Source organism: Zootoca vivipara, chromosome 13, assembly GCF_965207765.1.
Source record: "Zootoca vivipara chromosome 13, rZooViv2.hap1.1, whole genome shotgun sequence".
Classification (NCBI taxonomy): Eukaryota; Metazoa; Chordata; class Lepidosauria; order Squamata; family Lacertidae; genus Zootoca; species Zootoca vivipara.
The window spans coordinates 41411086-41437234 of NC_142596.1; the positions used below are offsets into that span (position 1 = coordinate 41411086).

Here is a 26149-nt window from a genome sequence, read left to right on the forward strand (position 1 = left end):
CACACAGCACGTCACTTGGCGACAGCTTCCCTCACTACGGTGAGACATATCTATATTTGAATTTAACCATTTATTTCTACGTTTGCATCCATGAATGTAATTTAGCACGTGCAATTCCAATGAGCCCCTTTTCTCCCTCTTGTTTTTGCAATGCCTAGTGGGCCAACCTAAGCCCAGGGGGCTTCCCGGGGGGGGGGGAAGCATATGAAGGTAGGCTGAGCTACACTTATGGATTTCTGAGAGGAGAACTTGGTCTGCTGCCTCCCATGATATTTTCTGAGGTCGAATCTACTTGGCACCGTCTATTGACAACATGCAGGCAGTTTGCTATCCTTTCTTCACCAGAGTGCATTTGCCAGAGTTCTATCCACCATGCGCTTAAAGAAATGACCATTACTTTCCATGGAAAACCTTCTTTTTGCGCCGACTAAAAGATCACTGAGTCAGGTGGATTTCCCAATCTTTTCCAGTTCAGTCTGTCTAGCCTTGTAGCTTTCCTTTAATTTTTTTAACGTCTTCATCGTTCACCCCTCTCTTTGGGATTTTCACCCTCTAAATATACCTGAAGACTTTCCATTGGCTTCTCTTGTTTGTCCAAGGTTTCCTTGATTGCTGTCCGCCTTGGAAAAGGGGGGGGGGGTTGCGTGCGGCATGCGAGGTTTAACAGAACGAAAAGCTGCAAAGCTTTAAATGCTTATCCTCCCCCCCCCCCATAAATCACCGCTGGATTTTTAAAGCAATACTTCTGAACTCCTTTTCTTTTTGCCGAGATGTTTCTGGCAATGAGACATCCAGATGGAACATGGAGCCGCAGGTGCAGGAACATCAGAGCCACAGAGATTGAGACTGTCATCTCCCTGGCCAGTTGTGTGATGGTGTGTTTGCAAAAGAAAGAAAAAAACCCTAATCGAAATGGCATCAGCTTTTATTTTCCTGATGCCATATCGTGTTGCAAACCCTGGACTCACTTCACTGCCCATAAATCCCTTTTCGGCATTCTTCTTTTCTACTGAATCTTTGTGCCTCTTGGATATACTTTTTTTAAATTGCCTGGATACCAAAGTTCCAGTTTTCCAAAATGCATCTTATTGATAACCCTGCAGCATATGGTTTAGAAGTATCTTTTTTTTTTAATGATCCGCTAACACATTCGGTTATTACTTAATAATAATAATAATAATAATAATAATAATAATAATAATAATAATAATAAATGACTTGTGTCTAGGGCTAGTCAGTTTAACAGCATACTGGTCTGCATGTATACTCAGGCGTAAGTCCCACTGAGTTAAATGGTACTTGTGGAAAGTGTATCACAGTCTAAAGAACGCTCTCCATTCACCAGCAGTCTTTTATGCAGGGCATTGATTCATTGAGACATGTGATTGGCTATATAATGTAGCCGTCAAGAAGACGAATCTCTTAAAGAAGAATTTAAGAGGATCAGTGAACCAGAACAAAATGGTGCAGAAGACACAGGTTTCAGCAGCGCCCTTGGAGAACTTGTCTAGGGCCTTCAGGCTCCCACTTGTGCACCAAAAATGTTCAGACACAAAAGTTGTAACTTTGCCCTGCAAATGACCAGAACCTCCATACAGGTACATTTCAGAGATGTGCCTATCAGAGAAGTTATCAGTCTAAACAACAGAAAGATAGAAAGAGAAGTCAGCATAGAAATAAAGCTACAGGGATAGTCTTCAAACCTGGAGGTTCCTCACTCTTGTCTTATCTCCATGCAAACTCCTCTTCTGCAAACTGAGTTGCACCTACATTTGCAGAAGGTACATACTTGAATTCAACCCTCCCCTCTGAAAATATTGACAGTCTGGAAGTGCCCTTCGGTGTCGAAAGGTCTTTTCCTACAGGAAGCAGCTGTAGGTTGTTGTTGTTGTTGTTGTTGTTGTTGTTGTTGTTGTTGTTACCGTTTTATTCTTTCACCCTCCTTCCGAGCTGAATTCCTGCTTTCCCATCTCTGGCCTGCTTTTCCTTTAAGCTATTCCAGGCTGTGGTTGTGCAGCCCTGCCTGGCTCCTTGATTACTGCTTCTTAAAATTCTTCTGCGCCCACAGTCATTTTCAAAGAGCAGTAGATACACCATCTGCCTTTGCTCCCCCCGCCCGCCCGCCCGCCCACCTCCTTCTCCCTCCAAGCCTATAGCCACAAGGCACGCACCTGCCTGGTTTTCCACAGCCGCCAACTGCGGGGTGCATGCGCCAGTTGAAGTTTCCACCCTGGACGCTGCTGCAGGACGACATGGATGGATGCACAGTGTCCAGTTTTCCACTTGCTGTCCCACGCTGAGCTGTCAGGCTTTGGCGAGGGCTTGTTGTTAGAACGTCTAGCATTTCCAGGGCTCAGGCATCCTCCAGGATCAGGAGCCAGGTTCATCCGACGGGGAGGTCAGATAAGGGTCAGAGCCAGCCAAGGCAGTTTGCAGCAAACACCCCAGCGAGATAGGCCTGAGCACACACCGTGTGTTTTTTCAGCACTTATCTTACCGAGCCTGTCACTCAGCGAGAGAACATCTGCTTTGCACGAATCTGATCCCTGCCATTTCTGTTTAAAGTAGAGTTGGGAAACTGTTGGCCGTCCAGATGTTGTTGGATACCAGCTCCCATCAGCCCTGATGGTCAGGGATGATGGGAGTTGTAGTTTAGCAACAGCCAGAGGGCCACAGAATCTGACACGGCTTGAAACCACGGCGAGCCTAGGCCTGTATTGGCCCTAGACCAGGCATACCCAAACTTCAGCCCTCCAGATGTTTTGGACCACAATTCCCATCATCCCTGACCACTGGTCCTCTTAGCTAGGAATCATGGGAGTTGTAGGCCAAAACATCTGGAGGGCCGCAGTTTGGGGATACCTGCCCTAGACTTAAGGGTGGAGAACTCCCCTTGCACACCACCCACGGGCCAAGCTTTGCAAATGACCGGTTTTTGCCTACATGGATTGAAATCAGAGGTGCCTCGGTTTGCAAGTCGTAACCATCAGCTGATTGCCAGGGCTTGCAAAGCACTGTGCCTGGGACTTCACAGGTGCTGACTGTCAGGAGCAAACTCTGCTTTGACTCAGCCGCATCTTTATGTAACCTACACCTGATGTCATGCATGATATCAGTTCTGGTGTAAGATGGGTAGGTGTGGCTTGGCCAGGCCAACATGTCCTTGTGGGCCCAAACGGAGAGGACTGCTGGCCCTAACAAAGCAAGCTGCCTTCAGTGATCCAGCAGGCCGAAGCCAGCTCCCAGTAGCAAACCATGTTCCATCCTTGCTGTCTCCAGGGAAGAGCTGGAGAGCTTCTCAAAAAGGCAATAATGGTCTACAGGAGTGGCCCAAGGTGTTGCGGCACCTGAGGTGGAATGCCCCATTGCTGTTCCTACAATGTAGGGGGGCAAACTCCATAAGGTCTTCTCATCAAGAAGCCCTTGAGGAGTTATCCCCACTGGGTAAAGGGGCAGATCATTTATAGATCACACACACACCTGCTCAGTGGTGGAGCTATGCACCAGCTTCACTTTTTAGGAGAAGATGGTACAAAGCCACACCGCTCAGTGGAAGGGAGACCTGTCTCCTTGTGCCTAGAGGCTGGGGAGACCCACGGCAAAGCTGGGTGGTGGAATGGGGGTGCCGCTCCTTGGGGGGGGTTGCTGCTTCACTCTGCCTCATGGGCAGGATGGCACTGATGGTCTAGCTAGATCAATGGTAGCAGCTCTCCAAGGGCTCCCCGTAGAGGTCCTTCCAGCAATGCTACTCAAGGTGGTATGGTGTAGTGGTTAGAGTGCTGGACTCCGGTTCAAATTTCCACTCAGCCATGAAACTTTACTATGTGGCTTTGGGTCAGCACTCAGCCTAATGTGCTTCACAAGATCGTTGCAAGGATAAAATAATAATAATAATAATAATAATAATAATAATAATAATTGTCACGGTGGCCGGAGTGGACTACTTCAGAGTAACGACGCTACGCAGCTCTGCATTTTATTCTTTTATTGGTGCTGCGTATTTACAGTGCTCAAGTCATTGCTATTTACACGGAGTGATGTGGTCAGTCGGTTTCAGAACCTCCTAATGGCTTTTGGCGCGTCTTTCTCCAACACAAAAGCTTTGGCAGACCCATCCTCTTGCCCCTCCTCTTCCTGCGTAATTCTGGAGTTGGGGGGATGGGTCTTCCCCCCTTGCTTGCCCCTTCCTGTCCCACCTGGGACCCTGGCTCCTCTACCTTGCCTGAGCCTCGGACACGACTTCCTGCTTCCCCACTGGAATCGGAACTCTCCCTGCTTTCCCCTTTGCTCGGGGACGGGCTTGAACTCAGGAGGGGAGGGACTTCGCGATATCCCCTGTCCCTCACAATAATAATAATAATAATGGAGAGAGAACTGCTTGGAGGAGAAGCTGTGCTATAATTGTAAATCCATAATCAACAGTCTTGGTGCAGTATATGTGTTCAGTGGGACAATCCTTGCATGTCAAACAAGTTTAATTATTGTTTAATAAAGTTTAATTATTGTTCTCGGCATCTGGGAACTATAGCTGTGTGACTGCGCGCTAGGGAACCCTCTTGAAGAGGGTTCTCTGAAGCCTCATACAAAGAAGCTTTCCAGAGTTCTTTGCAGGAAGTCATGACACTTAAAAAAAGGTCAAGAAATGAGATGGTTTCTCAGCGCAGGTGGTTATTTCTTTATAAAGCCACCTCCGCTCGCTACGTGCTGTATAAAACGTAGAAACAACAGACACCTCTGCCCTCAGGCTTAAGCTCTGAAATGATAAAGACGCAATTAAGGACAAAAGAAAAGAAAAGAAAAGCATAAGGGGAAGGAGGGTCAGACTGGGAAGACCAAGGTGAGCAGCTATCAGAAGAGGCCAAGGGCTGGGTCCCTCTCCCCACTGTTGAGGCGGAAGGACCAAGTGGCAGTTGGATGAGGCAGGCCAATGGAAAGGGCCTCGATCCGACTCCCTCAGCTTAGCTGCTGGTGAAGGCCTGGGATACTCATCCTACAAAGGCAGCATCGTCTATTCTGGTTGTATGTCCAGTTCTCTGAATTTCCACATCAGTTTGATAATTTTTTTAAATTCACCCCCATTTTCTGTGTGAATTTCTCCTAATAAACACATAGAATCAAAAAATCCTATAGTTGGAAGGGATCCCAAGGGTTGTCTAGTCCAATGTTGAGTCCGAATCTCCTGGCTTATAATTTGAATCCATTGGTTTGGATCTTACCCTTTGGAGCAGCAGGAAACAAGCTTGCGCCATCTTCCATGTGGCAACCCTTCCGATATTTGAAGGTGGCTATCTTATCTCCTCTCTATCTTCTCTTATCCAGGCTAAACACACTCAGCTCCCTCAACAGCTCAGTTTCCAGACCTTTTAATCATCTCAGTCGCCCTTCTCTGCACATGTTACAGCTTGTCAACATCCTTCTTAAACACATTTTTGCAAAGCGATGTTCACTAATATAATGCACTTGTGTGGGTTATTTTCAGTAACATGTGCATTTTAATGCACAGTTTCACTCTTAATACTGCCTTTCTCAACCTCCGTCCCCAGCTGTTGTTGGATTACAACTCCCATCATCCCGAACTATCAAGACCAGGGGTTCAGGGATGATGACAGTTGTAGTCCAACAACAGCTGGGGAGCCAAGGTTGAGAAAGGTTGTCCTGGTATATTTACACACTATCTGGAGAACTATTTTGCAAAATTCAGAGAAACGTAAATTTCAAAGTATAGCCGTGTTTTGGTTCAGGTATTGTTTCAGCATTCACATTTCACTGTGAACTGAACCGAATTTCTTCCTCACCTCCATCCCTGAATTGATGCCATTTTGGCAGGGTTGAAGCAGCCAATATACACACCTTTCCCCCATCACAAATCAAGGTGCTTGGTACATAAACCCAAGTCCAGCCAACTTATTTTGGCACCTGAATGCAGAAACTCCTACAGGGGCCTCTCCCACTTCCCTGGCACAGATAATAAATTAGATGCCTAACAAATTGCTGCCCTTTCATGACACCCAGAACCGGGTGCCTCTGAGGCTACCACTTCGCCTTGCCTGAGGGGTAAGGCTGCTGGCTGAATAAAGGTCATCGCTTGGAGAATGAGCTTACTGTCAGTATAGAGAAGGATGCCCTCCGGTTGCTCCTTGTAGCCGCTGTCCACTTCCTTGCCTCCTCTCTTAGTTTATCATCACCCTTTCCTCGCAAGGAAGATGAGGCAGGTGCCTTTTCCCCCTTTGCTATAAGCAAACATCAGAGTGTTTGTTTACGGCTTAGCCGCCCAGCCCAGCTTCTGCTTTCCTGGTCCTTGATAGATTAACATGTCACCCCTCTGCTAAGTCCTTTTTTTTTTAAGGCCTCCTCTAAGTGTGGGGCTGGCAGGTGCGGAGCCACAGAAGAGGAAGACAGGAAGTGATTTGGTACCCCTCGGCATTAAGCCTGCGAGCTTGAACCGGCTAATTGGTGTGATAAATCGGTTAAAGCGTTGGTTGCGGATCTGAAAAGCCTTGCAGTTAAACAGTGGAGCTGTGCACAGCGGGGCGTGGATCGCTCTGAGGTTGCTTCCCAGCAGCTGGAAGGAAAGGAGGGCGGAGCTGCCCACTGCCTGGAGAGTGTCCCCCTCCGAAACAAAGTCCCCCTGGATGAAATGGGCCATGCAGCCCAGTCTTGTGCATCTTGGCTGGGAAGTTAGCCACAATGAGTTCAACTAAACCCGCTCCCAAAGAGAGGGTGGTCATATATATATATATATATATATATATATATATATATATATATGTATGTATATATGTATGTATATATGTATATATAATGTAAACTGGACATGTGGGTGGGTGTCCACGTTTCTCCAAAACCGCTTGACCGATTACGTTCAAATTTTGACACAACGTCCAAAGCAAATATGAGAGTGACCATATACAGGTTGCGTAGACAGATGTCACACCTGGGCCACGTAAAAAAACCCAAAATCCCATGTTCCAGAACTCACAAATCACCCTCAAGTGCATGCTGGGAGCACAGGAGAGGTTGCAAAACAGCGCCCTCTAGTGATGACTACACTGGTACTGCACCTAGGAAAGGTTCCCTCTCCACAGCATCTCGGCTCGCCTTTCCAGACTGGGCCAAGTGGAGGTGGGGGCTCGCCTGGGTGGGGGGAGGAGGGGACGGGATAGGTCATGGGTCAGGACAGGGTGGGGACAACCACAGGGATGAGCCGGGGTGGGGGGAGGAGGGGATGGGATAGGTCATGGGTCGGGACAGGGTGGGGACAACCACAGGGATGAGCCGGGGTGGGGGGAGGAGGGGATGGGATAGCTCATGGGTCGGGACAGTGGGGGAGTCACAGGGATGACCCTGTGTAAACAGAACACGCGTAAAACATATCAAGAAAATGAAGGGGGACTCTGAAGGTAAGGGGAGTCTGAAGGGGGACTCTGAGGGTCCATTTAACAGACTGAGCCACAGTAACGCGTGGCCAGGCCAGCTAGTAGTGGTGGTAATAATAATAATAATAATAATAATAATAATAATAATAATAATAATAATAATAAACACCTGCCTGCGTATTTGCATATGCTAATTTATATGTATCGGTCAAATTTAGAAATTGTTATTATGATTTTAGATAGAAATTCACCATAGCAGGGAGGACTGGGATAGCTGAGTCGGTAGAGCAGGAGACTCTTACGTTCAGGGTTGTGGGTTCAAGCCCCACTTTGGGCAAAAGGTTCCTGCATTGCAGGGCGGTGGACTTAGATGACTCTCATGGTCCCTCCCAACTCTATGACTGTGTCCAGGTGACCTGTGTGCCTGCTCAGGCCCCTTGAGCAACATAATAACGTGAGAAGATCCTGCTGGATCAGGCCAATGGCCCATCTAGTCCAGCATCCTCTTCTTACAATGCCCAATCAGATACGTCCTCTGGGAAACCTTCACACAGGATCTGAACTCAAGAGCGCTCTCAGCTCCCTGAGGTTTCCAGCAGCTGGTATTCAGAAGCATGGCTGGCTCCAGGGGTGGAGGCAGAGCATAGCCATCATGGCTAATAGCCCAACCACGGCTGGGAAATTTCGTGGCTGCTCTTGCTCTCCCTCCTTAGTGTTCTTCATCTTTGAGCTGGGCGGCCTTTCAGAGGGCAGTGCTCTGGCTACCCTTTAAACAGAGGGCCACCTTAGGCAAAGCAGGGCACAAGACCACCTACTCCCAAGTGTTATTTATTTATGTCTCAAATCTTAAGACCCAGTTGTACGTTACGGTCAGGTGGTTAGGAAGGCCCAAAAGAGACTCCATTTCCTCAGGGTCTTGCGAAAGAACAATGTTAAACAACAATGGATGACCTCCTTCTGCCGGTCCACAATAGAAAGCGTCCTCTCATATTGCATCACAGGGTGGTACCTTGGCTTGACAGCCACGGACAGAAAGTCTTTACAGAGGGTGGTGAACACAGCACATGATATCATGGGCTGTCCCCTGAGCCCACTAGATGACATTGCAAGGGATCGTTGCCTTTGGAGAGAGAGAAAAATTCTCTAGGACGATTCACAACCCCGGCCAGCACCTCTTTAATCTTCTACCCTCGGGCAGGAGATAAAGAAGTATACAGTGGTACCTCTACTTACGAATAACTCTACTTACGAATGTTTCTACTTACGAACGGAGCTCCGTCCGCCATCTTGGATGCGGTTTAGATAGGATTTTTTCTACTTACGAATTTTTAGATAGGGTTGCTTCGACTTACGATTTTTTTCTCCCAATGCATTCCTATGGGATTTGACTTACATTTTTTTCCGACTTACAAATGTGCGTTCAGAACGCATTAAATTCGTAAGTAGAGGTACCACTGTAATCAGTCGTACCAACAGGCTAAAAAACAGTTTCTATCCATGGGCTGTTAGGCTGCTGAACGGGAAATAATATAGTGCAACTGACTTTTGGGGTTGGTGTGTTGTGTGACGAGCACACAGAGTGCAATGAGATTGAGTGTTTGTGTTGGGGGGAGGGAGGCTCGGTTAATTTCATTGTACACAGGTTGTACATTGACAATAAAGGTATTATTATTATGAGGGCAGGTTACAAAAATTCAGGACTGCAACCTTAGGAGCTGCTGCTTTTGTCTAGATTTCATCCATCCATCTTAATTCATAGCCCTTTACATACTCCAGGGCGCATGCAGAACTCCTGTACGAACAGGTTTCTCCATTCACTCCAGTAGAGAGAGAAGCTCTCTGCATGTATCCTAGTGTGTGTCCATAATTTCCCCCTTTCACCATAGGCTCCCTTATGTCCTGTGCTTCTGCCCCCCCAGGGAGACAGAGACATATATAAGACAGGAAACTAGGCGACGAGCTCCATTCTCAATCAGGCCTTTGGGGGCACAGCATTGTCATTTCAATAGCTTCCTCTTGTTTTAATTACAGGCTTGCTTAACTTTTAGAGGATAATGAGGTAGTTTAATTGAGCGATTAACAGATAGATGCTTCTGCTTAGACTTTCTTGTTGAGAAGAAAGAAAAGAGTGGTGGGCCCCGATTCGCCCAGCTTGGTTTCACTTGTTCTGTGCGGTGAGAAAGCTGGCGGAGCTCCACCAGGCATTAATTTGACCCCCCTTTTACTTTTACTTTTGGGGGGGGGGGGGCTTAACGGATCCCAGGTAGAGCTGCAAAGGAGCTTTCTCATTAGGCTGTTTGCTTTGGCAGTGCTGAAGTTTCGGAGGAGCAGGGAGACAGCAGCAGCAGCAATCTGAAACCAGAAAACAAAAACTGCAAGTGGGAAATAACTTGTGCAGATGGCAGTATCGCAGCGAAACTGCATTGTGCAGCACGGGGAAGGGCGTGGCTCAGTGGCAGGACATTTGTCTTGCATGCAGAAGGTTCCTGCTTCAATCCCCAACACCTCCAGGTAGGGCTGGGAATGTCCCCCTCCTGAAACTCTGGAGAGCCCCTACTCATCGGTATAGACCAGGGATGTCCAATAGGTAGATCGTGATCTACTGGTAGATTCCGCGGTGTCCATGGTAGATCGCTGGACCCTCCCCCCACCCAACCAAAACAAGCTCAACAACTTAACAACTTTGGCTTCCTTAAAAAAGCTCAACAACTTTGGTAGATCACTGCCAGATTATTTTTTTTTTTTTGGTGGGAGTAGATCTCAGTCTCTTGAAAGTTGGACATGCCTGGTATAGACCATATTGAGTCAGGTGAACCCAGCGGTCCTGTCTTCCTAAGGGTGGGGAACCAATGTCCCTCCAGTTATTGCTGGACTCCGACTCCCATCAACCCCAGCCAGCGTTTTATTTATTTATTGCATTTGTACACCACCTTTACCTTTCAAGGAACTCAAGGTAGTATACATGATTCTCCTCCTTCTCCATTCCATCTTCACAAGAATCCTGTGAGGTAGGTTAGGCTGAGAGGCGGTGAGTGGCCCAAGGTCACCCAGTGAGCTTCTTGGCTGAGTGGGGATTCGAACCCTGCTCTCCCAGGTCCTAGTCCAGCACTCTCACCATTATGGCACACTGCCCAGTGATCAGATATTATAGGAGTTGGAATTTCTAGAGGGTCACAGGTTCCCCCACCTCTGGGGTGGCAGATAGAATATTGCATTTAGTTTTGGGAATCCTGTGGACTAAGTGTTAGTTCAGAGGCACTTTGATACTTCTCAAGCACAGCTCATGCACAAATTATATGATATACCGAGAACTAAAGCAACAGCAGCAGACAACTTAAACAACAACAAATGCTACAAAAGGGTACAGTTACATATAAGATGTTAACCTGGACCTTTTGATGCACAATGACCCTTCCCTCTACTTCCAACAGGAGACAACTTCTGGCTGGCCACTGTTGGAGAGACAGACTGCTAGACGGCATGGGCTTTTCCCTCCAATTCCTACAAGGCAATGCTTATTGGCTTCACTTACTCCCGTTTCTCATTCTCTTTCAGGGCAGTACCCTGAGAAAGCGGAAAATGTACGAAGAATTCCTCAGCAAGGTCTCCATTTTGGGTGTGTTGCCTTTTCTTTCCTTTTGGATATTGTTGCACCGATGAGAAATATACGGTGGTCGAGCGGTAAAAAAAAAAAACCCATCAAGGAAATACGCAGAAAGCCTGTGTGCACATGTATAAAGCCTGGTCTGCACAACGCAGCAAATTAAGGTTGTAAGAGCAGACTGCTGGGCTTCAGACTGCAGGTGGGAGATGGATCTTGAAAAAGAAAAGAGGAAACCTCGCATATGTAAAATTACTCCCAGCAATTCAAAAACAACCGCAGCTGGCAATGGGCTTAGTTAGAGCATTTCTCCCTGATGGGAGAAATTTTCTGTCTTGTTTTTGTGGGAGGGTTTTTAATATAGAGGAGCTTCCAAAAATGCCTTTTTCTCCCACCTGCACAGTCTGAAGTGGTGCAGTCCTTTCTGCCATCGCCCTCACATGGGGTTCGCTGTAGCCCGATGGTTCCCAAACTCAACATTCTGCAGATCATTGGGAAATTGCTTAGGATCTTGGCAGACCACCTGTTGACTTTTCTGCCAGTTCATAGCAATTGAAATGCAGTATTCTAGCTACTGTATGCCCCCCCCCAATTCTGTTGTTGTTGTTGTTGTTGTTGTTGTTACTTTTATATCCTGTCTTTCCTCCAAGGAGCAAAAGCCGCTGTTCGTAATTCTGCTCTCTGCTCCATTTTTATCCTCGCAACAACCCTATGAGGTAGGTTAGGCTGAGTGGTGGTGACTGGCCCAATATCACCCAGTGAGGAGGAGGAGGAGGAGGAGGAGGAGGAGGAGGAGGAGGAGGAGGAGGAGGAGGAGGAGGAAGCTGTAAACAGGATGCAACCTAAGATGTATCAGTTGAAACAACCAAGAGGTAGAGAGAGAAGTCAGCATAGATTTAAAGGTACAGGGATAGTTTGGGAATATGGAGAACTCTCACTTTTGTCGGCATTAGCTTTGTGCAGCCCCCTCTGTTGCAAGGTGACTGTGCAACCAACAGCTGGGGCAACAGATGCAACTCTTTCCTTTGCAGTAGGCTACATTCCAGCCATTTATATAAGCAAGAGGCTTATACACACACACATTCCATCCAGGCAAGCAAGAGGCATTCGCACAGGACACATTCCAGGCAAAAAGGTGTGTAAGGTGTGTGGCTTGCCATGAGTCCCCAAGGGCCAGGCACAAAGGTCTGGAAAGCCTCACTTAGTCTCTGGACCGAAATTCCTCACCCCTGATCTAGATGAACTGGCAGCATAGCTCTTATCCCAAGGAGTCTTTGCTAGCCCTCCTGGAGATCCTAGGACCCTCTGCATGCAAAGAAAATAATTTGCCATGGGCTGGTTCCCAGGTGTACTGGAGTGGAGAGGATGGTCACCCAGCATCAGTGGTCACAAACACAGTTGTTACTTTTAATGAAATGTTGACAACAACAACAGCAGCAGCAGCAGCAACAACAGCAGCAGCAGCAGCAACAACAACAACAACAACAACACTGATTTAATACCTAGACTTCACCTTAGCATCTTCCTGGCTCTTCCATAGTAAATAAGGGGATGGGAAGAGCAGAGATAAGAAAGACACAGGACTCCTGGCATGGGCGGTCATAGTTTTCCTCTTCTCCCATGCCTACCACAGCAGGGTTTTGTATGAGTACAACCCTTCCTGGAAGGGTTGAGCAGGCATCCCCCCCCCCCCGCTCCCTGATAATCCTTGCAATCATTTCTCATGTGGGCAGTCAGAAAATGCAGGGAGTGTGGAGAGAGATATGATTGTGCCATAAACTATTAGGTTTCCCAGTTGACAGGTGAGAAAAGTTCCCACCACCACTAGATGAAAGCAATTCTTAGTTTTATTGCTTGTATGTTTAGTCGGAATCCCCTTTCTTGTAACTTGAAGCCATTCATTCAGGTCCTAGCCTCCAGAGCAGGAGAAAACAAGCTGGTTCCGTCTTCCATGCGACAGCCTTCTGGCTTGGTAAAAGGCGGCTTCAAGGTGTTCCTATGTGTTCATGTATTGAGCGCACCATTTGAAGGGCTCTCAGAGGACAGCCCTTGATTGGAGGACTGTGGTCCAAGTCTGGATTAAAGATAGACCCATGTGGCGCTGTGGGTTAAACCACAGAGTCTAGGGCTTGCTGATCAGAAGGTCAGCGGTTCGAATCCCTGCAACGGGGTGAGCTCCCGTTGCTCGGTCCCAGCTCCTGCCCACCTAGCAGTTCGAAAGCACTTCAAAGTGCAAGTAGGTAAATAGGGACCGCTCCGGCGGGAAGGTAAACGGCGTTTCCATGCGCTGCTCTGGTTCGCCAGAACCAGCTTTGTCATGCTGGCCACATGACCCGGAAGCTGTCTGCGGACAAACGCCGGCTACCTCGGCCTATAGAGCGAGATGAGCGCCGCAACCCCAGAGTCGGACACGACTGGATCTGATGGTCAGGGGCCCCTTTACCTTTTAACTCATTGACATTGCTCATCAACAGGAAAAAGGATGAGTGGACAGGCAAGTCTCCTTGACACAGCCAGCCCCACTATGATTAAATGTATTGGATTTCTATTTAAATTGGAGTAATGATTTTTAAAATGGCACCTACACATTAAAAAATAAACTATGCAAACTTTATGCAAATCTGTACCTCTTTTCAGCCTCTTTTTTTTTGCCCTACCAGAGTGGGGCAGCTGCCCCAGGCAGCATCATTAGCACCCTATCTATAAAAGGAAGCATTCGGTCCATAACCATGGGGGGGGGCGCAATAGGACCCTGGCTGGCTCAGATCTAACTCTGGATTTTCAGCTTTTATTTAAAGCAACAACAAAGCATGAAATAATGCATCTTCCAAATTATTTACAGTATAAAACCTGCTCCCACCTCCTAAGATTCTGGAATCACTCACAGTCACCCGAGCCTCGTTTTTGGATGCCATCACGTTTAATTTAATATTATTCAGATGTAATAGCATTAAATAACTCCCGCCATATCAGATTACCCTGTATTCCACCCTCTGTATGTTTAGGCGCCCACACTGCTAACATTTCTGGCTACAGGCTTGAAGAGGCTGCTAGCAGGTGGGTAAAAGCTGTTTCTCACCTTCAACCTTAACAGATAGAAGAAGGGACCTGCTGGATGGGACCAGGGGCCAATCTGGTCCAACATCCTGCTCCCACAGTGGCCAGTTAGGTGCCTCTGGAAAGCCACCAAAGAAGGCATGAGGGCAATAGCTGTCTTCCACTTTTGTTTCCCAGAGACTAGGGAAATGTCTTTGTATACCTCTGCTGAGTTTGCCCCTCTTCTCTACTATAACCTTCCCTGAATCTGTATCCCTGAATCCTGCCTACTGCTTGCTGTCCCTTGTTAAAGGTAAAGGTAAAGGAACCCCTGACCATTAGCTCCAGTTGTGACCGACTCTGGGGTTGCGGCGCTCATCTCGCATTATTGGCCGAGGGAGCCGGCGTACAGCTTCCAGGTCATGTGGCCAGCATGACTAAACCGCTTCTGGCGAACCAGAGCAGCGCACAGAAACTCCGTTTATCTTCCCGCTTGGAACGCTACCTATTTATCTACTTGCACTTTGATGTGCTTTAGAACTGCTAGGTTGGCAGGAGCAGGGACCAAACAACAGGTGCTCACCCCGTTGCGGGGATTCGAACCGCCGACCTTCTGATCGGCAAGCCCTAGGCTCTGTGGTTTAACCCACAACGCCACCCGCGTCCCTGTCCCTTGTTAGGTGCTCTTTATATTTCCAATCCTATTACGCCACCAAAACCATCCTGGTTTGCACCCTGCAACATGCCTATTAGACGATAGCCCTTTACAATTTTTGCTTGGGGAGGCAAAATGCACTTGAACTTCTTACTGCATCACAAAAAAAGAGAACTTGCAATTACCCTTGCGATGCTTAGCAAAAGGTCTGGGATATGATCTGTTCCAGAATGCCAGAAAGGACCTGCATTGCAGCGATAATTTTAAGAGTGCCAATTATGGCAAATCAGAGCAAGCAAGGGAAAGGTCCCAGCTCCTGCGCTTGTAAGAGGCAAATTAAATCCATTTATCATTTTAAGTGCAAATGCAAAGGGCAAAATTTCTTTAAACGTAGACTTGCACAACCCTGGGTAAGTTATCCACCACTTTGAAGGAAGGACGTGGGCAGGGTGAAATGGGTTTTGATTGGTGCTTAGGGTTGCCATAAGTCCGGAATTTCCCCGGCATATCTGGAATACTGCAGCTGGAAGCAGTGTCCAGGCGGAAATGTCAGTGAAAATCCAGATATGGCAACCAGTGTCTGAAGTCTAGATTTTGGCGAATTCCCTTAAAAAATAGCTTAAAAAATTCAAAAAGCTCAACTTTGGACAAAACTAAAAAAAGAAAGAAAAGCTCAACAACTTTCTGTCCGGATTGGTGCTTGTAGAAAAGGTCTGTTAAACTTTTAGAGGCAAATCAACACAAATAAAACAGGTGCACTGAGAAAAACCCTCCTTGTGTCCTTCCATGTTTCAGAATCTCTCGACAAATGGGAGCGGCTGACTGTGGCAGATGCGCTAGAACCCGTCCAGTTTGAAGACGGAGAAAAGATAGTTGTTCAGGGAGAGCCAGGAGATGACTTTTTCATCATCACAGAGGTAAGCCTGGCTTTCTAACCCGGCACAATTCCCGAAAGTGTTTATAACTATCAAGCGGCTGCATTGCATCGGCTCTGTTAACTGGGACCGCGGGTAAAATTCCAAGCTCAGAACTGCAAGGAGGCCTTGTGCAAGCGAACATTAGAGTATGTGAGCCGGTTTTGCAAACTGAGCGCATGGATCGATGTGCTGCGGACAAAAGCAAAAGCAACTGTTTTGCAAATAATTCTGGGTGCAGATTCAACTGGTATTATATGTGTTGGCATCTGTCAGTGTTGGGAGACAGTGGAGGAGTCCGCCTTTGGGGGTGAAGTCAAACTGTCGGAAGTTTGCAGCATCTGCTGTGGCTGTAGAGACCAATACGAGAGAGAGATGTTTTGTTGCAGCTGGGGCAGATGAAGGGGTCCGGTTGTGCTGATGCAGATGTATCATGGTGTACGCTCCTTTCCGTGGTCATTCCTCCTCTGGTCACTGCCATGGATGCAAAACCTGACTTTCTGTCTTTCTACTTCCTTGGGGTGTATGCTTCCTTCGGGAGTCTTGAGTGAGTTCATTTTGTCTAAAAGTTTTGCACACTGCCCCTTGCCGGTAGGCCCCAGAGCAATTTACATCCATAAAAACATGAAACAGTACAATGGGGGGGGGGATGCATCAAAATGAAAATAATTCCATAACTCCAACACACAGGGAAGAAAGGGGGGGGAGGAATGCAGCATTAAAATATTCGCCAGGTCTATAAAAGCCCAACTTTAAAAAACCAGGAATTCTCCACCTCACCCCTCCTCCAAAAGCCTGCCCATAGAGAGACATGCCGACCTGTTTTCTAGAATACAGTGGAACCTCGGTTTTTGAGCGTCTCGGAAGCCGAACGATTCGGAACCTGAACGCCAAAAACCCAGAAGTGAATGCTTTGTTTTCAAACCCGCCTCGGAAGTAAAATGGCTTCCGGGGCGTGTTTCTCCATTTCCTCGGTGGAATTTGCCAACCGCCCACTGCTCCTCAGTTGTCAAACATTTCGGAAGTCGAACGCTCTTCCGGAACAGATTATGTTCGACAACCAAGGCACCGCTGGAGTATAATGCAGAGGGGTTAGGTGTGGCCTTCCCACTGGAGAAAACGCCTCAGCAGGTGCCCAGCCATGCCCATTCGCTGTGCCAGCCCTGATGGGCAGCAAAGGCGTACACAAACCCGAATGGTTGCTCCTTTACTCCTCTGGCCAACCTGCCTTTTGCATGTTTCCTGTTCGCATGGAGGTGATCTGTATTTTTCTGCATTAGCTCTGTAAGAGTGAGTGACACATTCATCAGTTCGTGGCCTAAAATAATGCTGCAAACTTGTATTTATACCCCCTTTTGAGCTGTTGCAGCTCCCCCTGCAAAGAATCATGGGAGCTGTGTTGTGCTGACAATGCTCTACGGCTGCATTCACATGGCAGTTCATTCCGTTTTCATGCCTTTCCCCCAACTGTTAAGTTCCGCATTACGTTTGAGCTTTCGCACAACAAAAGCCACTTCTGGAACAATTAACAGTTAGGGAAGTGTTGTGAAAGTGGAATAACCTGCCATGTGAATGCAGCCACTGAGAAGTATTTTTCAGCTCAGAGAGAGAGAGAGAGAGAGTTAAACTGCTTCAGATCTATAGCATATATATATACCCCGCAACTCTGCAGTCCTGAACTTTTGGTTCTCATCACAGTTTGGGGCCGCAATTTAAAACCTCGTTTCATGGGGATTTACAGCCATAACAGACCTGGAGAATTTAGCACTCTGTGCCGAAACAGCAGGGGGTTGCCTGCCTCCCATTTATCTCTATACCCGCCCCCCCCCTTGCTGTTTCTAAGCAGTGTGCTGGGTTGAAACACAGGTGTGAGCTGTATCCCTTGTGTATGGTGTGTGTGAAGTGGGGGACTGAGAAAGAATTTCGAAATAAGGGAGCACATCTCTATGCAAATAATATTCATTTGGCTAAATTCATAATGTTGCATTTGGTTTACTTGGATTGCATCCTGCCCGATTGTTGTTGTTTCCTTTGCATATTTTATTTCTTTGCTTTTCTGATAACATTCCACATCAACAAAGCATAAACAAAAAGGACACAACAGAGAAAAATCTTTCCTTGCAAAGATTTTAAATAATTGACAAAAAAAAAAAATCAGAAAACATTCATTGACTTCCTATCCTCTCTTTCCTTGGTTCCGTTTAACCCCTCTTTTCCTCGTGTTTTCTTAGTTCACCCCATCTATCTCAACCACTTTTATATACTTTATTTATTTCTTACTCTGCTGAAAATCCTGCCAGGTAAATTGTTTGCTTATAATACTTTTCCCTATACAGTGGTGCCTCGCTTAACGAATGCCCTGCTTAACGAAATTTCCGCTTAACGAAAATTAGATTAATTAATAGATTTACAGTGGTACCTCGCTAGACGAATGCCCTGCTAGACAAATTTTTCGCTAGGCGAATGGGTTTTGCGATCGGAGGTTGCCTCGCAAGATGAATTCGTTTTATGAAAAATTCGTCTAACGAATCGCGGTTTCCCATAGGAATGCATTGAAATACAATTAATGCGTTCCTATGGGCAAAAAAAAAAAAAATTCAAAAAAAAATATCAATGCATTCCTATGGGATTCGCTAGACAAATTTTTCGTTATAAGAAAAGACCCGTGGAACGAATTACATTCGTCTAGCGAGGCACCACTGTATTCTATAAATAGTATCCAGTTTTCTCTATATCTTTCATCGTTTTGGTTTCTTATTCTAGTGGTTATCCCTGCTAACTCCGCATATTCTAACAGTTTAATATACCAGTCTTCATTTGTTGGCACTTTACCTGTTTTCCATTTTTGTGCTAATAATACGTGGGCGGCCGATTTTTATGCATTGTGGTTGGGGGAACTGCAAAATGGTTAGCGAGACAAAGAAGGATTCGATTTTCATCTCCCAGCAGTATTCTTTTCACCCCAACTAGACTGCCATAATGCTGTCTCTGTGGGGCGGCCCTGGGATATTGAGTCATTTGCTTGTGTCCTAGTTTATAGCTTCAAAAGCGGCTTACAAAATGCTCCGAAACTTTAAAAATCCCATTTGCATCTGAGTCAGGAACAAAAGTTACATGGTGTCCCAGACAGAACCAGGATTATTTAGGCTTCCATCTTTATTCTTCTCCAGCAGCTTGCCACCTAAAAAGGGTAAAGGGGACCCCTGACCATTAGGTCCAGTCGTGACCGACTCTGGGGCTGCGGCGCTCATCTCGCGTTATTGGCCGAGGGAGCTGGTGTACAGCTTCCAGGTCATGTGGCCAGCATGACAAAGCCGCTTCTGGTGAACCAGAGCAGCACATGGAAAGGCCGTTTACCTTCCCACTGTAGCTGTACCTATTTATCTACTTGCACTTTGACGTGCTTTCGAACTGCTAGGTTGGCAGGAACTGGGACCGAGCAACGGGAGCTCACCCCGTCACAGGGATTCGAACCGCCGACCTTCTGATCAGCAAGCTCTAGGGTCCCTAGAGTCACCTGGGTCCCTAGCTTGCCACCTACCCCTGGACATACCCCACATAGAATCATAAAATTGTAGAGTTGGAAGGGTCTGACCGTGCTCTTCTAGTCCAAACCCCCTGCAATGCAGAAATTCTACCCACAGCCATCCCTGGGTGGGCTTGAACCATCAACCTTCTGGTTAACAGCCAGACGCACTGACCCACTGTGCCACATTCTTCCGTCACGTGTAGTACTATTGCCAGTAAGTGGATGTGGCTTCTAGACAGGTGTAAAGGGAAGGGAAACGAAGGTGCCAAAAGGCCACAGAACCCAAGAGGTGCATTGCCCATGACATACCTACACAAATCTCAAACGTATAGAGCAGGTATGGGGAACCTTTTGGCCTCTAGATGTTGACAAACTACAACTCCCATCACCCCCAGCAAACAAGGCCAATGGTCAGGGTTGATGGGAGCTGTAGTTCAGGCACATCTGGATCACCACATGTGGCATACAAGATGACCAGTAATTGATGACAACACATAATAATAATAATAATAATAATAATAATAATAATAATAATAATAATTCATTATTTATACCCCACCCATCTGGCTGGGTTTCCCCAGCCACTCTGGGCGGCTTCCAACAGAAAAATGAAATAAAATAATATATTAAAGATTAAAAGCTTCCCTGAACAGGGCTGCCTTCTGATGTCTTCTAAAAAACTGGTAGCTGTTTTTCTCTTTGATATCTGATGGGAGGGCGTTGCACAGGGTGGGCGCCACCACCGAGAAGGCCCTCTGCCTGGTTCCCTGCAACTTGGCTTCTTGCAGCGAGGGAACCGCCAGAAGGCCCTCGGTACTAGACCTCAGTGTCTGGGCAGAACAGTCTTACTAGCTTGACTAGGATACCCCCCTCAAATTAATTGTCCTCCACATTCAGGATTTTTTCATCTTTCGCCCCAAAGCGATCACACATTACATTTCCCAAAATGGAGGGTTCCCCTTATATTAGGGGGATGGGGATTCCATGTTGGCTCAGGATGATGGGAACTAGAGTCCCAAAAGCATCAGTGGGAGGGGATGGGTTTCCCCCATCTCTGCCTTAGGGTGACTTGCAGTGAGGGGATTGGCTAATGCATTGGGTCTGAAAGTCTTATCCAAGACAGGTAAAGTATTCCCCCCCCCCCGCTCTCCTGGGTTTCTGGATTCCCCATGGCCTGACACACACATTCAACAGTGTGTGATCGAAGTCATCTGTGTGCCCTACAAGTGCCTTTCTGCCATTCTCTCTCCCCACTGTCGTCCTGAAGCACCTGCCCTCAGCACCCCCAGTTAAAAGGATCAGGTGCAGTTTGGTTCAACACGCGGAAACATGTGTTTTCCAAGCGAAAATGCATACAAAAACATGTATTTTAGGAGAAAGCGCACAGAAACAAAACATATTTGTAGGGGAATGCATTCAGAATGTGCCTTTTAGGGGAATGCGTGCACCCAATTTAAATGCATGATTTAAATGGGATGGAACAGATTTCGGACTGAATGCATTGAAAACCAACACTGAACAAAACATACAGGTTGTTGTGTCCATCTCTAGTGGACACTTGCTGCACAGACAGTATTGGGCTATGTAAACAACTAATCTGAACATAGTTTCCTATGTTCCCAGTGTGTAACTGGTTTGCAGTTTGATCTGTGAAAACTAGTGAACAAAGGCTGGCGGGGTTGGGGGGGGGAGTATTTTAAAAACCTCCTGTCAGTTCTCCCCTCCCCCTCCCTGTCTGCCTTCAGACATTTCTGATATCTTGTTTCCCACCCTGCTTTTTCACACAACAACATCAGGCTTTCCCAGCCTGGGCAGATGTGGAATGTATCTGCTGGATTTTCAAGGTCATGGAATTATCCCATTTGAGATTCCTGGCACTGAGGTGCAGAACCTTAAGCGCCGTGCAACGCTTGTTGCCATAAAGAATTATATTTTGGCAAGTGAACCTCGTAACAGATGCACAGTCCCGAAAACAAAACACAAATTTCCAGCCATATCATAAACTATCATCACTGTGTGTGTGTGTACACAACACTCAGGAGATTTTTGCCTTTCTGATTTCATTGGTGTGTGTGCTTTTAAGGTATTTGTTTTCAAGAGTCAGGCTGTATATTTAGCTGGCTCCTGCTAGTTTTGCAGTTCGGCTATAAAGCCACCCCATATATAATGTTAGTGAGCAGTGGGTGGGACAGTGAGGTGGGACAGATTCAAACTGCTGATGTCTCCACCCTACCATAAAGCAATCTCCACCCTCCCTTCAGAGAAACAGCTGTCTGAAGAGCTGTTGTTCATGGACCCAACACACGTTGCTTTAGTTATACAGGTCTGGTGTAGTGGCTATGACACAGGTGATTTTCCTCCCCAGTCCTTAGGAAATGGAAGCAGAAGTGGTCACCTGCTTTGCATGCAGACGATCACAGTTCCAGTCCCCAGCATGAATTGTTGAAAAGGATATTGATAAGCACAATTGGGACAAATTTCTGCTTGAGATCCTGAAGTGGTCAGAGTAGACAGTTGTGAGTTAGGTTGGACGCAAGAGTCTGGCTCAGAGTGAAGCATCTTCTTCATGTCTTCTTCCCTCCACCTGGGGGAATCCCATGGCATCGAGAAAGGGAAGGGCTTGCCCTCAGCCTTGGCAGACGTCGCAGGTTAAAAATGGAATCTTCTGCATGTATTAGAACCAGTGCCGCATAGCAGAAATGCAGTCCAACCTGGTGCTCTCCAGATGTTGGCAGATTAGCAATCCCAATCAGTGCTGCTAATGGCCCGGCACTTGGGTTTGGGAAGGCTAATTTGCGCAGGGCCGGCACGTCCATTTAGGCGAACTAGGCAGATGCCTAGGGCGCCAAAATGGAGGGGGTGCTGGCCAGCCTGCGGGGGAGGAGAGGAAGCCTGCTCTTGCGAGAGGCGGCGGGGCGGCGGCAGGATGAGTGCCCCAAAAGGAGCGTTTCGGGGTGCTGATCCTGTCACCACCTCTCTCAGGGGTCTCCCTTCTCCCCAGCTCACTGTGGGGCGGGGGAAGAGGTGGCAACAGGATCAGCGCCCCGAAAGCGCTCCTGTCAGGGCACTCTCACAAGAGCAGGCTTCCTTCCCCCCCTCTCTTTCTCTCTCCTTCCTTCCTTCCTTCTCTCTTCCCTCCCTCCCCCTCTCTCACTATTTCCCTCTCACCTCCTCCCTCCCTCCCTCTCGCTCGCTATTTCGCTCTCACCCCCAGTCCCGAATTTGCGGACAAAGTGGCAGAGCTAAGCAGGTAGGAGCCTCTTCTTCTTGGTTTCCAGTAAGCTCTGCGGGGCAAATGGGTTGCAACCTGAGACAAGGGGAAGCAAAGCATCACCTTTCTTTCTAGACACTATGGTTTCAAGGGGCAAGGAACTGGTCCAGTCCCCAGTCCTAATAATGTTCCTGAGCACACCCCTTTTTACATTTGGCCACATAAGTGGACCTTCTCTCCCTGTACAAACCTGCCCGTTTATTTGGATCACCATTACTTTTAATTCCACCCACCCACCCCAAGGAAATAAAACCAAAAGCATACTAAGCAAGGCTATTGATTTAAACATTATTCAGATTGAATCCTACAGCTTCCCACGAAATAAGCCCATATAATAAAATAGAAGGTTCACTTTTCCCCATTCCCTAAACTTCCTCTAGATTCCCAGAAGTACCTTTTATGTCATGTGAAAGACCACATAAAGCACAAAAATGATCACGTAAGGAAACTTTGGGGAAACAGGATAAAGTGTTGTGGGAATGCAGCCTCCTTGAATTTACTATCCGTTTCTTGTTATAATGACTTAGGGACATAGGAAGCTGGCTTATAACACGTCCTGCCCAATATTGTATGCTATGACTGGCAGCAGCTCCAGGACAAAAAGAGTCTCTCCCATCACTCGCCTCCTGATGGAAATGCCAGGGATTGAACACGAGACCTTTTGCTTGCAAAAAATGTGCTGCACCGCTGAGCCGCAGCCTTTTTGAAAGTGTGTGTGTTACTGCAGTGGTACCTCAGGTTACAGACGCATCAGATTACAGACTCCGCTAACCCAGAAATAGTACCTCGGGTTAAGAACTTTGCTCCAGGATGAGAACAGAAATTGCACTCCGGCGGTGCGGTGGCAGCAGGAGGCCCCATTAGCTAAAGTGGTACCTCAGGTTAAGAACAGTTTCAGGTTAAGAACGGACCTCCAGAACGAATTAAGTTCTTAACCCGAGGTACCACTGTATTACACAGCAAGTGTATTGAGCATATTTGATGGAATTGCAGGTGGGAAATTCTAAGGCAGGCATCCCCAAACTTTGGCCCTCCAGATGTTTTGGACTACAATTCCCATCATCCCTGACCGCTGGTCCTGTTAGCTAGGGATCATGGGAGTTGTAGGCCAAAACATCTGGAGGGCCGCAGTTTGGGGATGCTTGTTCTAAGGCCACATTCACACCATACCTTACAGTGGTATCAGTGCTTTCAAACTGTCATGCCCCCCCAAACGGATTCTGGGAGCTGTGTTTTGTTACCACAGGGGGTTTGAGGCCCCCTATTCCCCTCCCAGAGCTACATGTCCCAGAGTGCTTTAGCAGTCAATCCCTCTTCCCAGGGAACTCTGGGAATTGTAGCTCTGTGAAGGGAACAGGGGCTGTCCTAACAACTCTCAGCACAAGCAACAGCTCCCAGGATCCTTTGGGGGAAGCCACAACTTTTTAAAGTGGTATCCGAGCTCTAAATATATGGTGTGAGGCCTTAGACAGGAACCAGGAACCTGTGCCCCACCAGATGTTGCAGAACTACAGCTCCCCTTGTCCCCGACAATTGGCCATGCTGACTGGAACAACATCTGGAGGGCGAAAGCTTCCCCATCCCTGTTCTAGGTCAATCAAGAATTGACAGGAAGGAGGGAATGACAGCACAAGGAAGGGAGTGCTGGAGAACTTAAACCCACTGAACTCTGAGCAAGTACGGTAGCCACATATCACGAGTTTTCCCAGCCAGGGGTGCCAACTTGAATAAAATATTGTGTGGGCCCAGGTAAGCCCAGCCCCGTATAACCGATCACATAACGCAGTGGACACATACCATTTGAATGAGAATGCTTGTCCGTTTTGTGGGGGCCTGGCCACCGCAAAAACAAAACAGAACAAAACCCTAGGAGTTGGTTGTTGTGCTCCCAGCTTCCTGCTCTTTTGTATTTTTTAAGGCTAAGGTGTCGAGGTGGCCTCATGGGAAGTTATCTGCAGACGCTTCTTCGGAGTGGGAGTTTTCTCAGGAACTCCAACCTGAACCTCTCCCAAGGCTAGCTTTGGTAGCACAGCCTCAAGGAGGGAGCTGGTCTGATTCAGCTGCCCGAGAATGCCGTAGTCCACAGCTGTGGCAGCCCATCCTGGCTTCTTCAGCTCCCACGCTTCCCCCGTATCAGATCCTTTGGCTCTAGTTCTCGTCAGCAAGCACCATATATGGTCTGGAGTTATGTCATGGAACTCCTCTCGGTATGCTGAGAGAGCCGCCCCTCCCTCCCTTCCCCAACCCCCTGATATCGGTTGCATGTTGAGAACTTCATGCTGGATTAGCAGTTGGGCTAAGTGCCATCTTGTTGATGGGAAACCATTCAAGCAACGTTAGGGAGATGGAGGAGGGTGCAATTAAAAAGGAAGCAAGGGGACGATGCCAGATTAGTTCATGTAATTTATAGAGACCCAGTTTTCCACTGAGTTAAAGGAGCCAAAGACCCTTAGAACATCTCAGCCAATGGCAGCCTGGGCACTTTCTGCCTGCTATGCCCCTCTGCGACATTAAACTAATCCAATTCAGTTAATCCAGTCTAATCCCAACCAGGTGCCCTCTATATATTTTGGAGTCCAGCTTCCATCGCCCCTGACCACTTACCTTGCTGCCTGCAGCTAATGGGAATTGTAGTGCAAAACCATTGGAGGGCACCAAGTTGGAGAAGGCTGAGCAAAGCTATCAAAGGTTTTCCAGGCTCGCCATCGCAACATTCACATCAGATAGGGATTCTGACATTGATTTTGGCGAGTTGTGGATGCTGGAAACCAGTTCCCTCTACTTAAATTACAGGCCATGGGTAAAACGTCTAGAGCTCTGAAGGCTGAGTAATTGCGCCATTTAACTTTCTAATTGATTGCAGTGATTAATAGATCTAATCCTTAAATGAGAACAGGTGCAGATTTTTAAGTGCAGATTTATTTGTTTCCCTTTCTGCCCCAAGGTTGAAGGTGGCTTAAGAGAAAATAAATATAATAAACATAAAGTACCCAACAGAAAAATAAGAAATGTAACTAAAATTCCTATTATTATTATTATTCCTGGGTGTACATGCTGGACACACAAACGCCGCATGGCCTCAACCTGGTGCATAGGACCAGCATCTTTTAGCTTCATCAGATGAAGACCTTCTGAGCTTCCCATCCCCAAAACTCTTTCACTGCCACCTTGGAAACAACATCATTTTTATCAGAGCATTTATCATTTTTGCCACATAAAATAAATAAATAAATAATAATAATAATAATAATAATAATAATAATAATAATAATAATACTCTGCTTCATAAATCACAGTAACATGCATATTATTTTAGTGATTAACCAAATCCAGGCTTGAGTGAGGTCCTGGCATCCATTTGTCTTTGGAGACAATGAAGGAGTGCACCTTTGGGGATGAAGCCAAGCCATTGGAAGGTTACAGCGCCTGCTGTAGAGATCGATACAGGAGAGACATGTTTTGTTGCAGATGAAGGTGTTCAACTCCAGAATGGTTCAGATTTTTTTGGTTTGTTGCTGTTGCATGCTGGTTTTGCTTGTCTCTTGGCCTGGGTGCTTCATGTTGCCTTACAGCCTGCTCAGTTAAAAAACCCCATCGTCCAGTACCAAGGGCCAGAAGGTCCAGTACCAAGGGCCTTCTGGCGGTTCCCTCGTCGCGAGCAGCCAAGTTGCAGGGAACCAGGCAGAGGGCCTTCTCGGTGGTGGCGCCTGCCCTGTGGAACGCCCTCCCAACAGATGTCAAAGAGGAAAAACAGCTACCAGATTTTT

At 47.1% G+C, this 26149-nt stretch overlaps 1 protein-coding gene across 3 annotated transcripts in view; it reads left to right on the forward strand.

Moving 5' to 3' along the window:
- PRKAR1B (protein kinase cAMP-dependent type I regulatory subunit beta) overlaps positions 1-26149 on the forward strand; it is a 123490-nt gene that overhangs the window by 72310 nt on the left and 25031 nt on the right. For all 3 annotated transcript variants that reach the window (XM_060282444.2, XM_035130525.3, XM_060282445.2), the window contains 2 exons: positions 10932-10992; positions 15464-15585. In XM_060282444.2, the coding sequence (XP_060138427.1) occupies positions 10932-10992; positions 15464-15585 (183 nt within the window). The remainder of the gene's footprint in view (positions 1-10931; positions 10993-15463; positions 15586-26149) is intronic.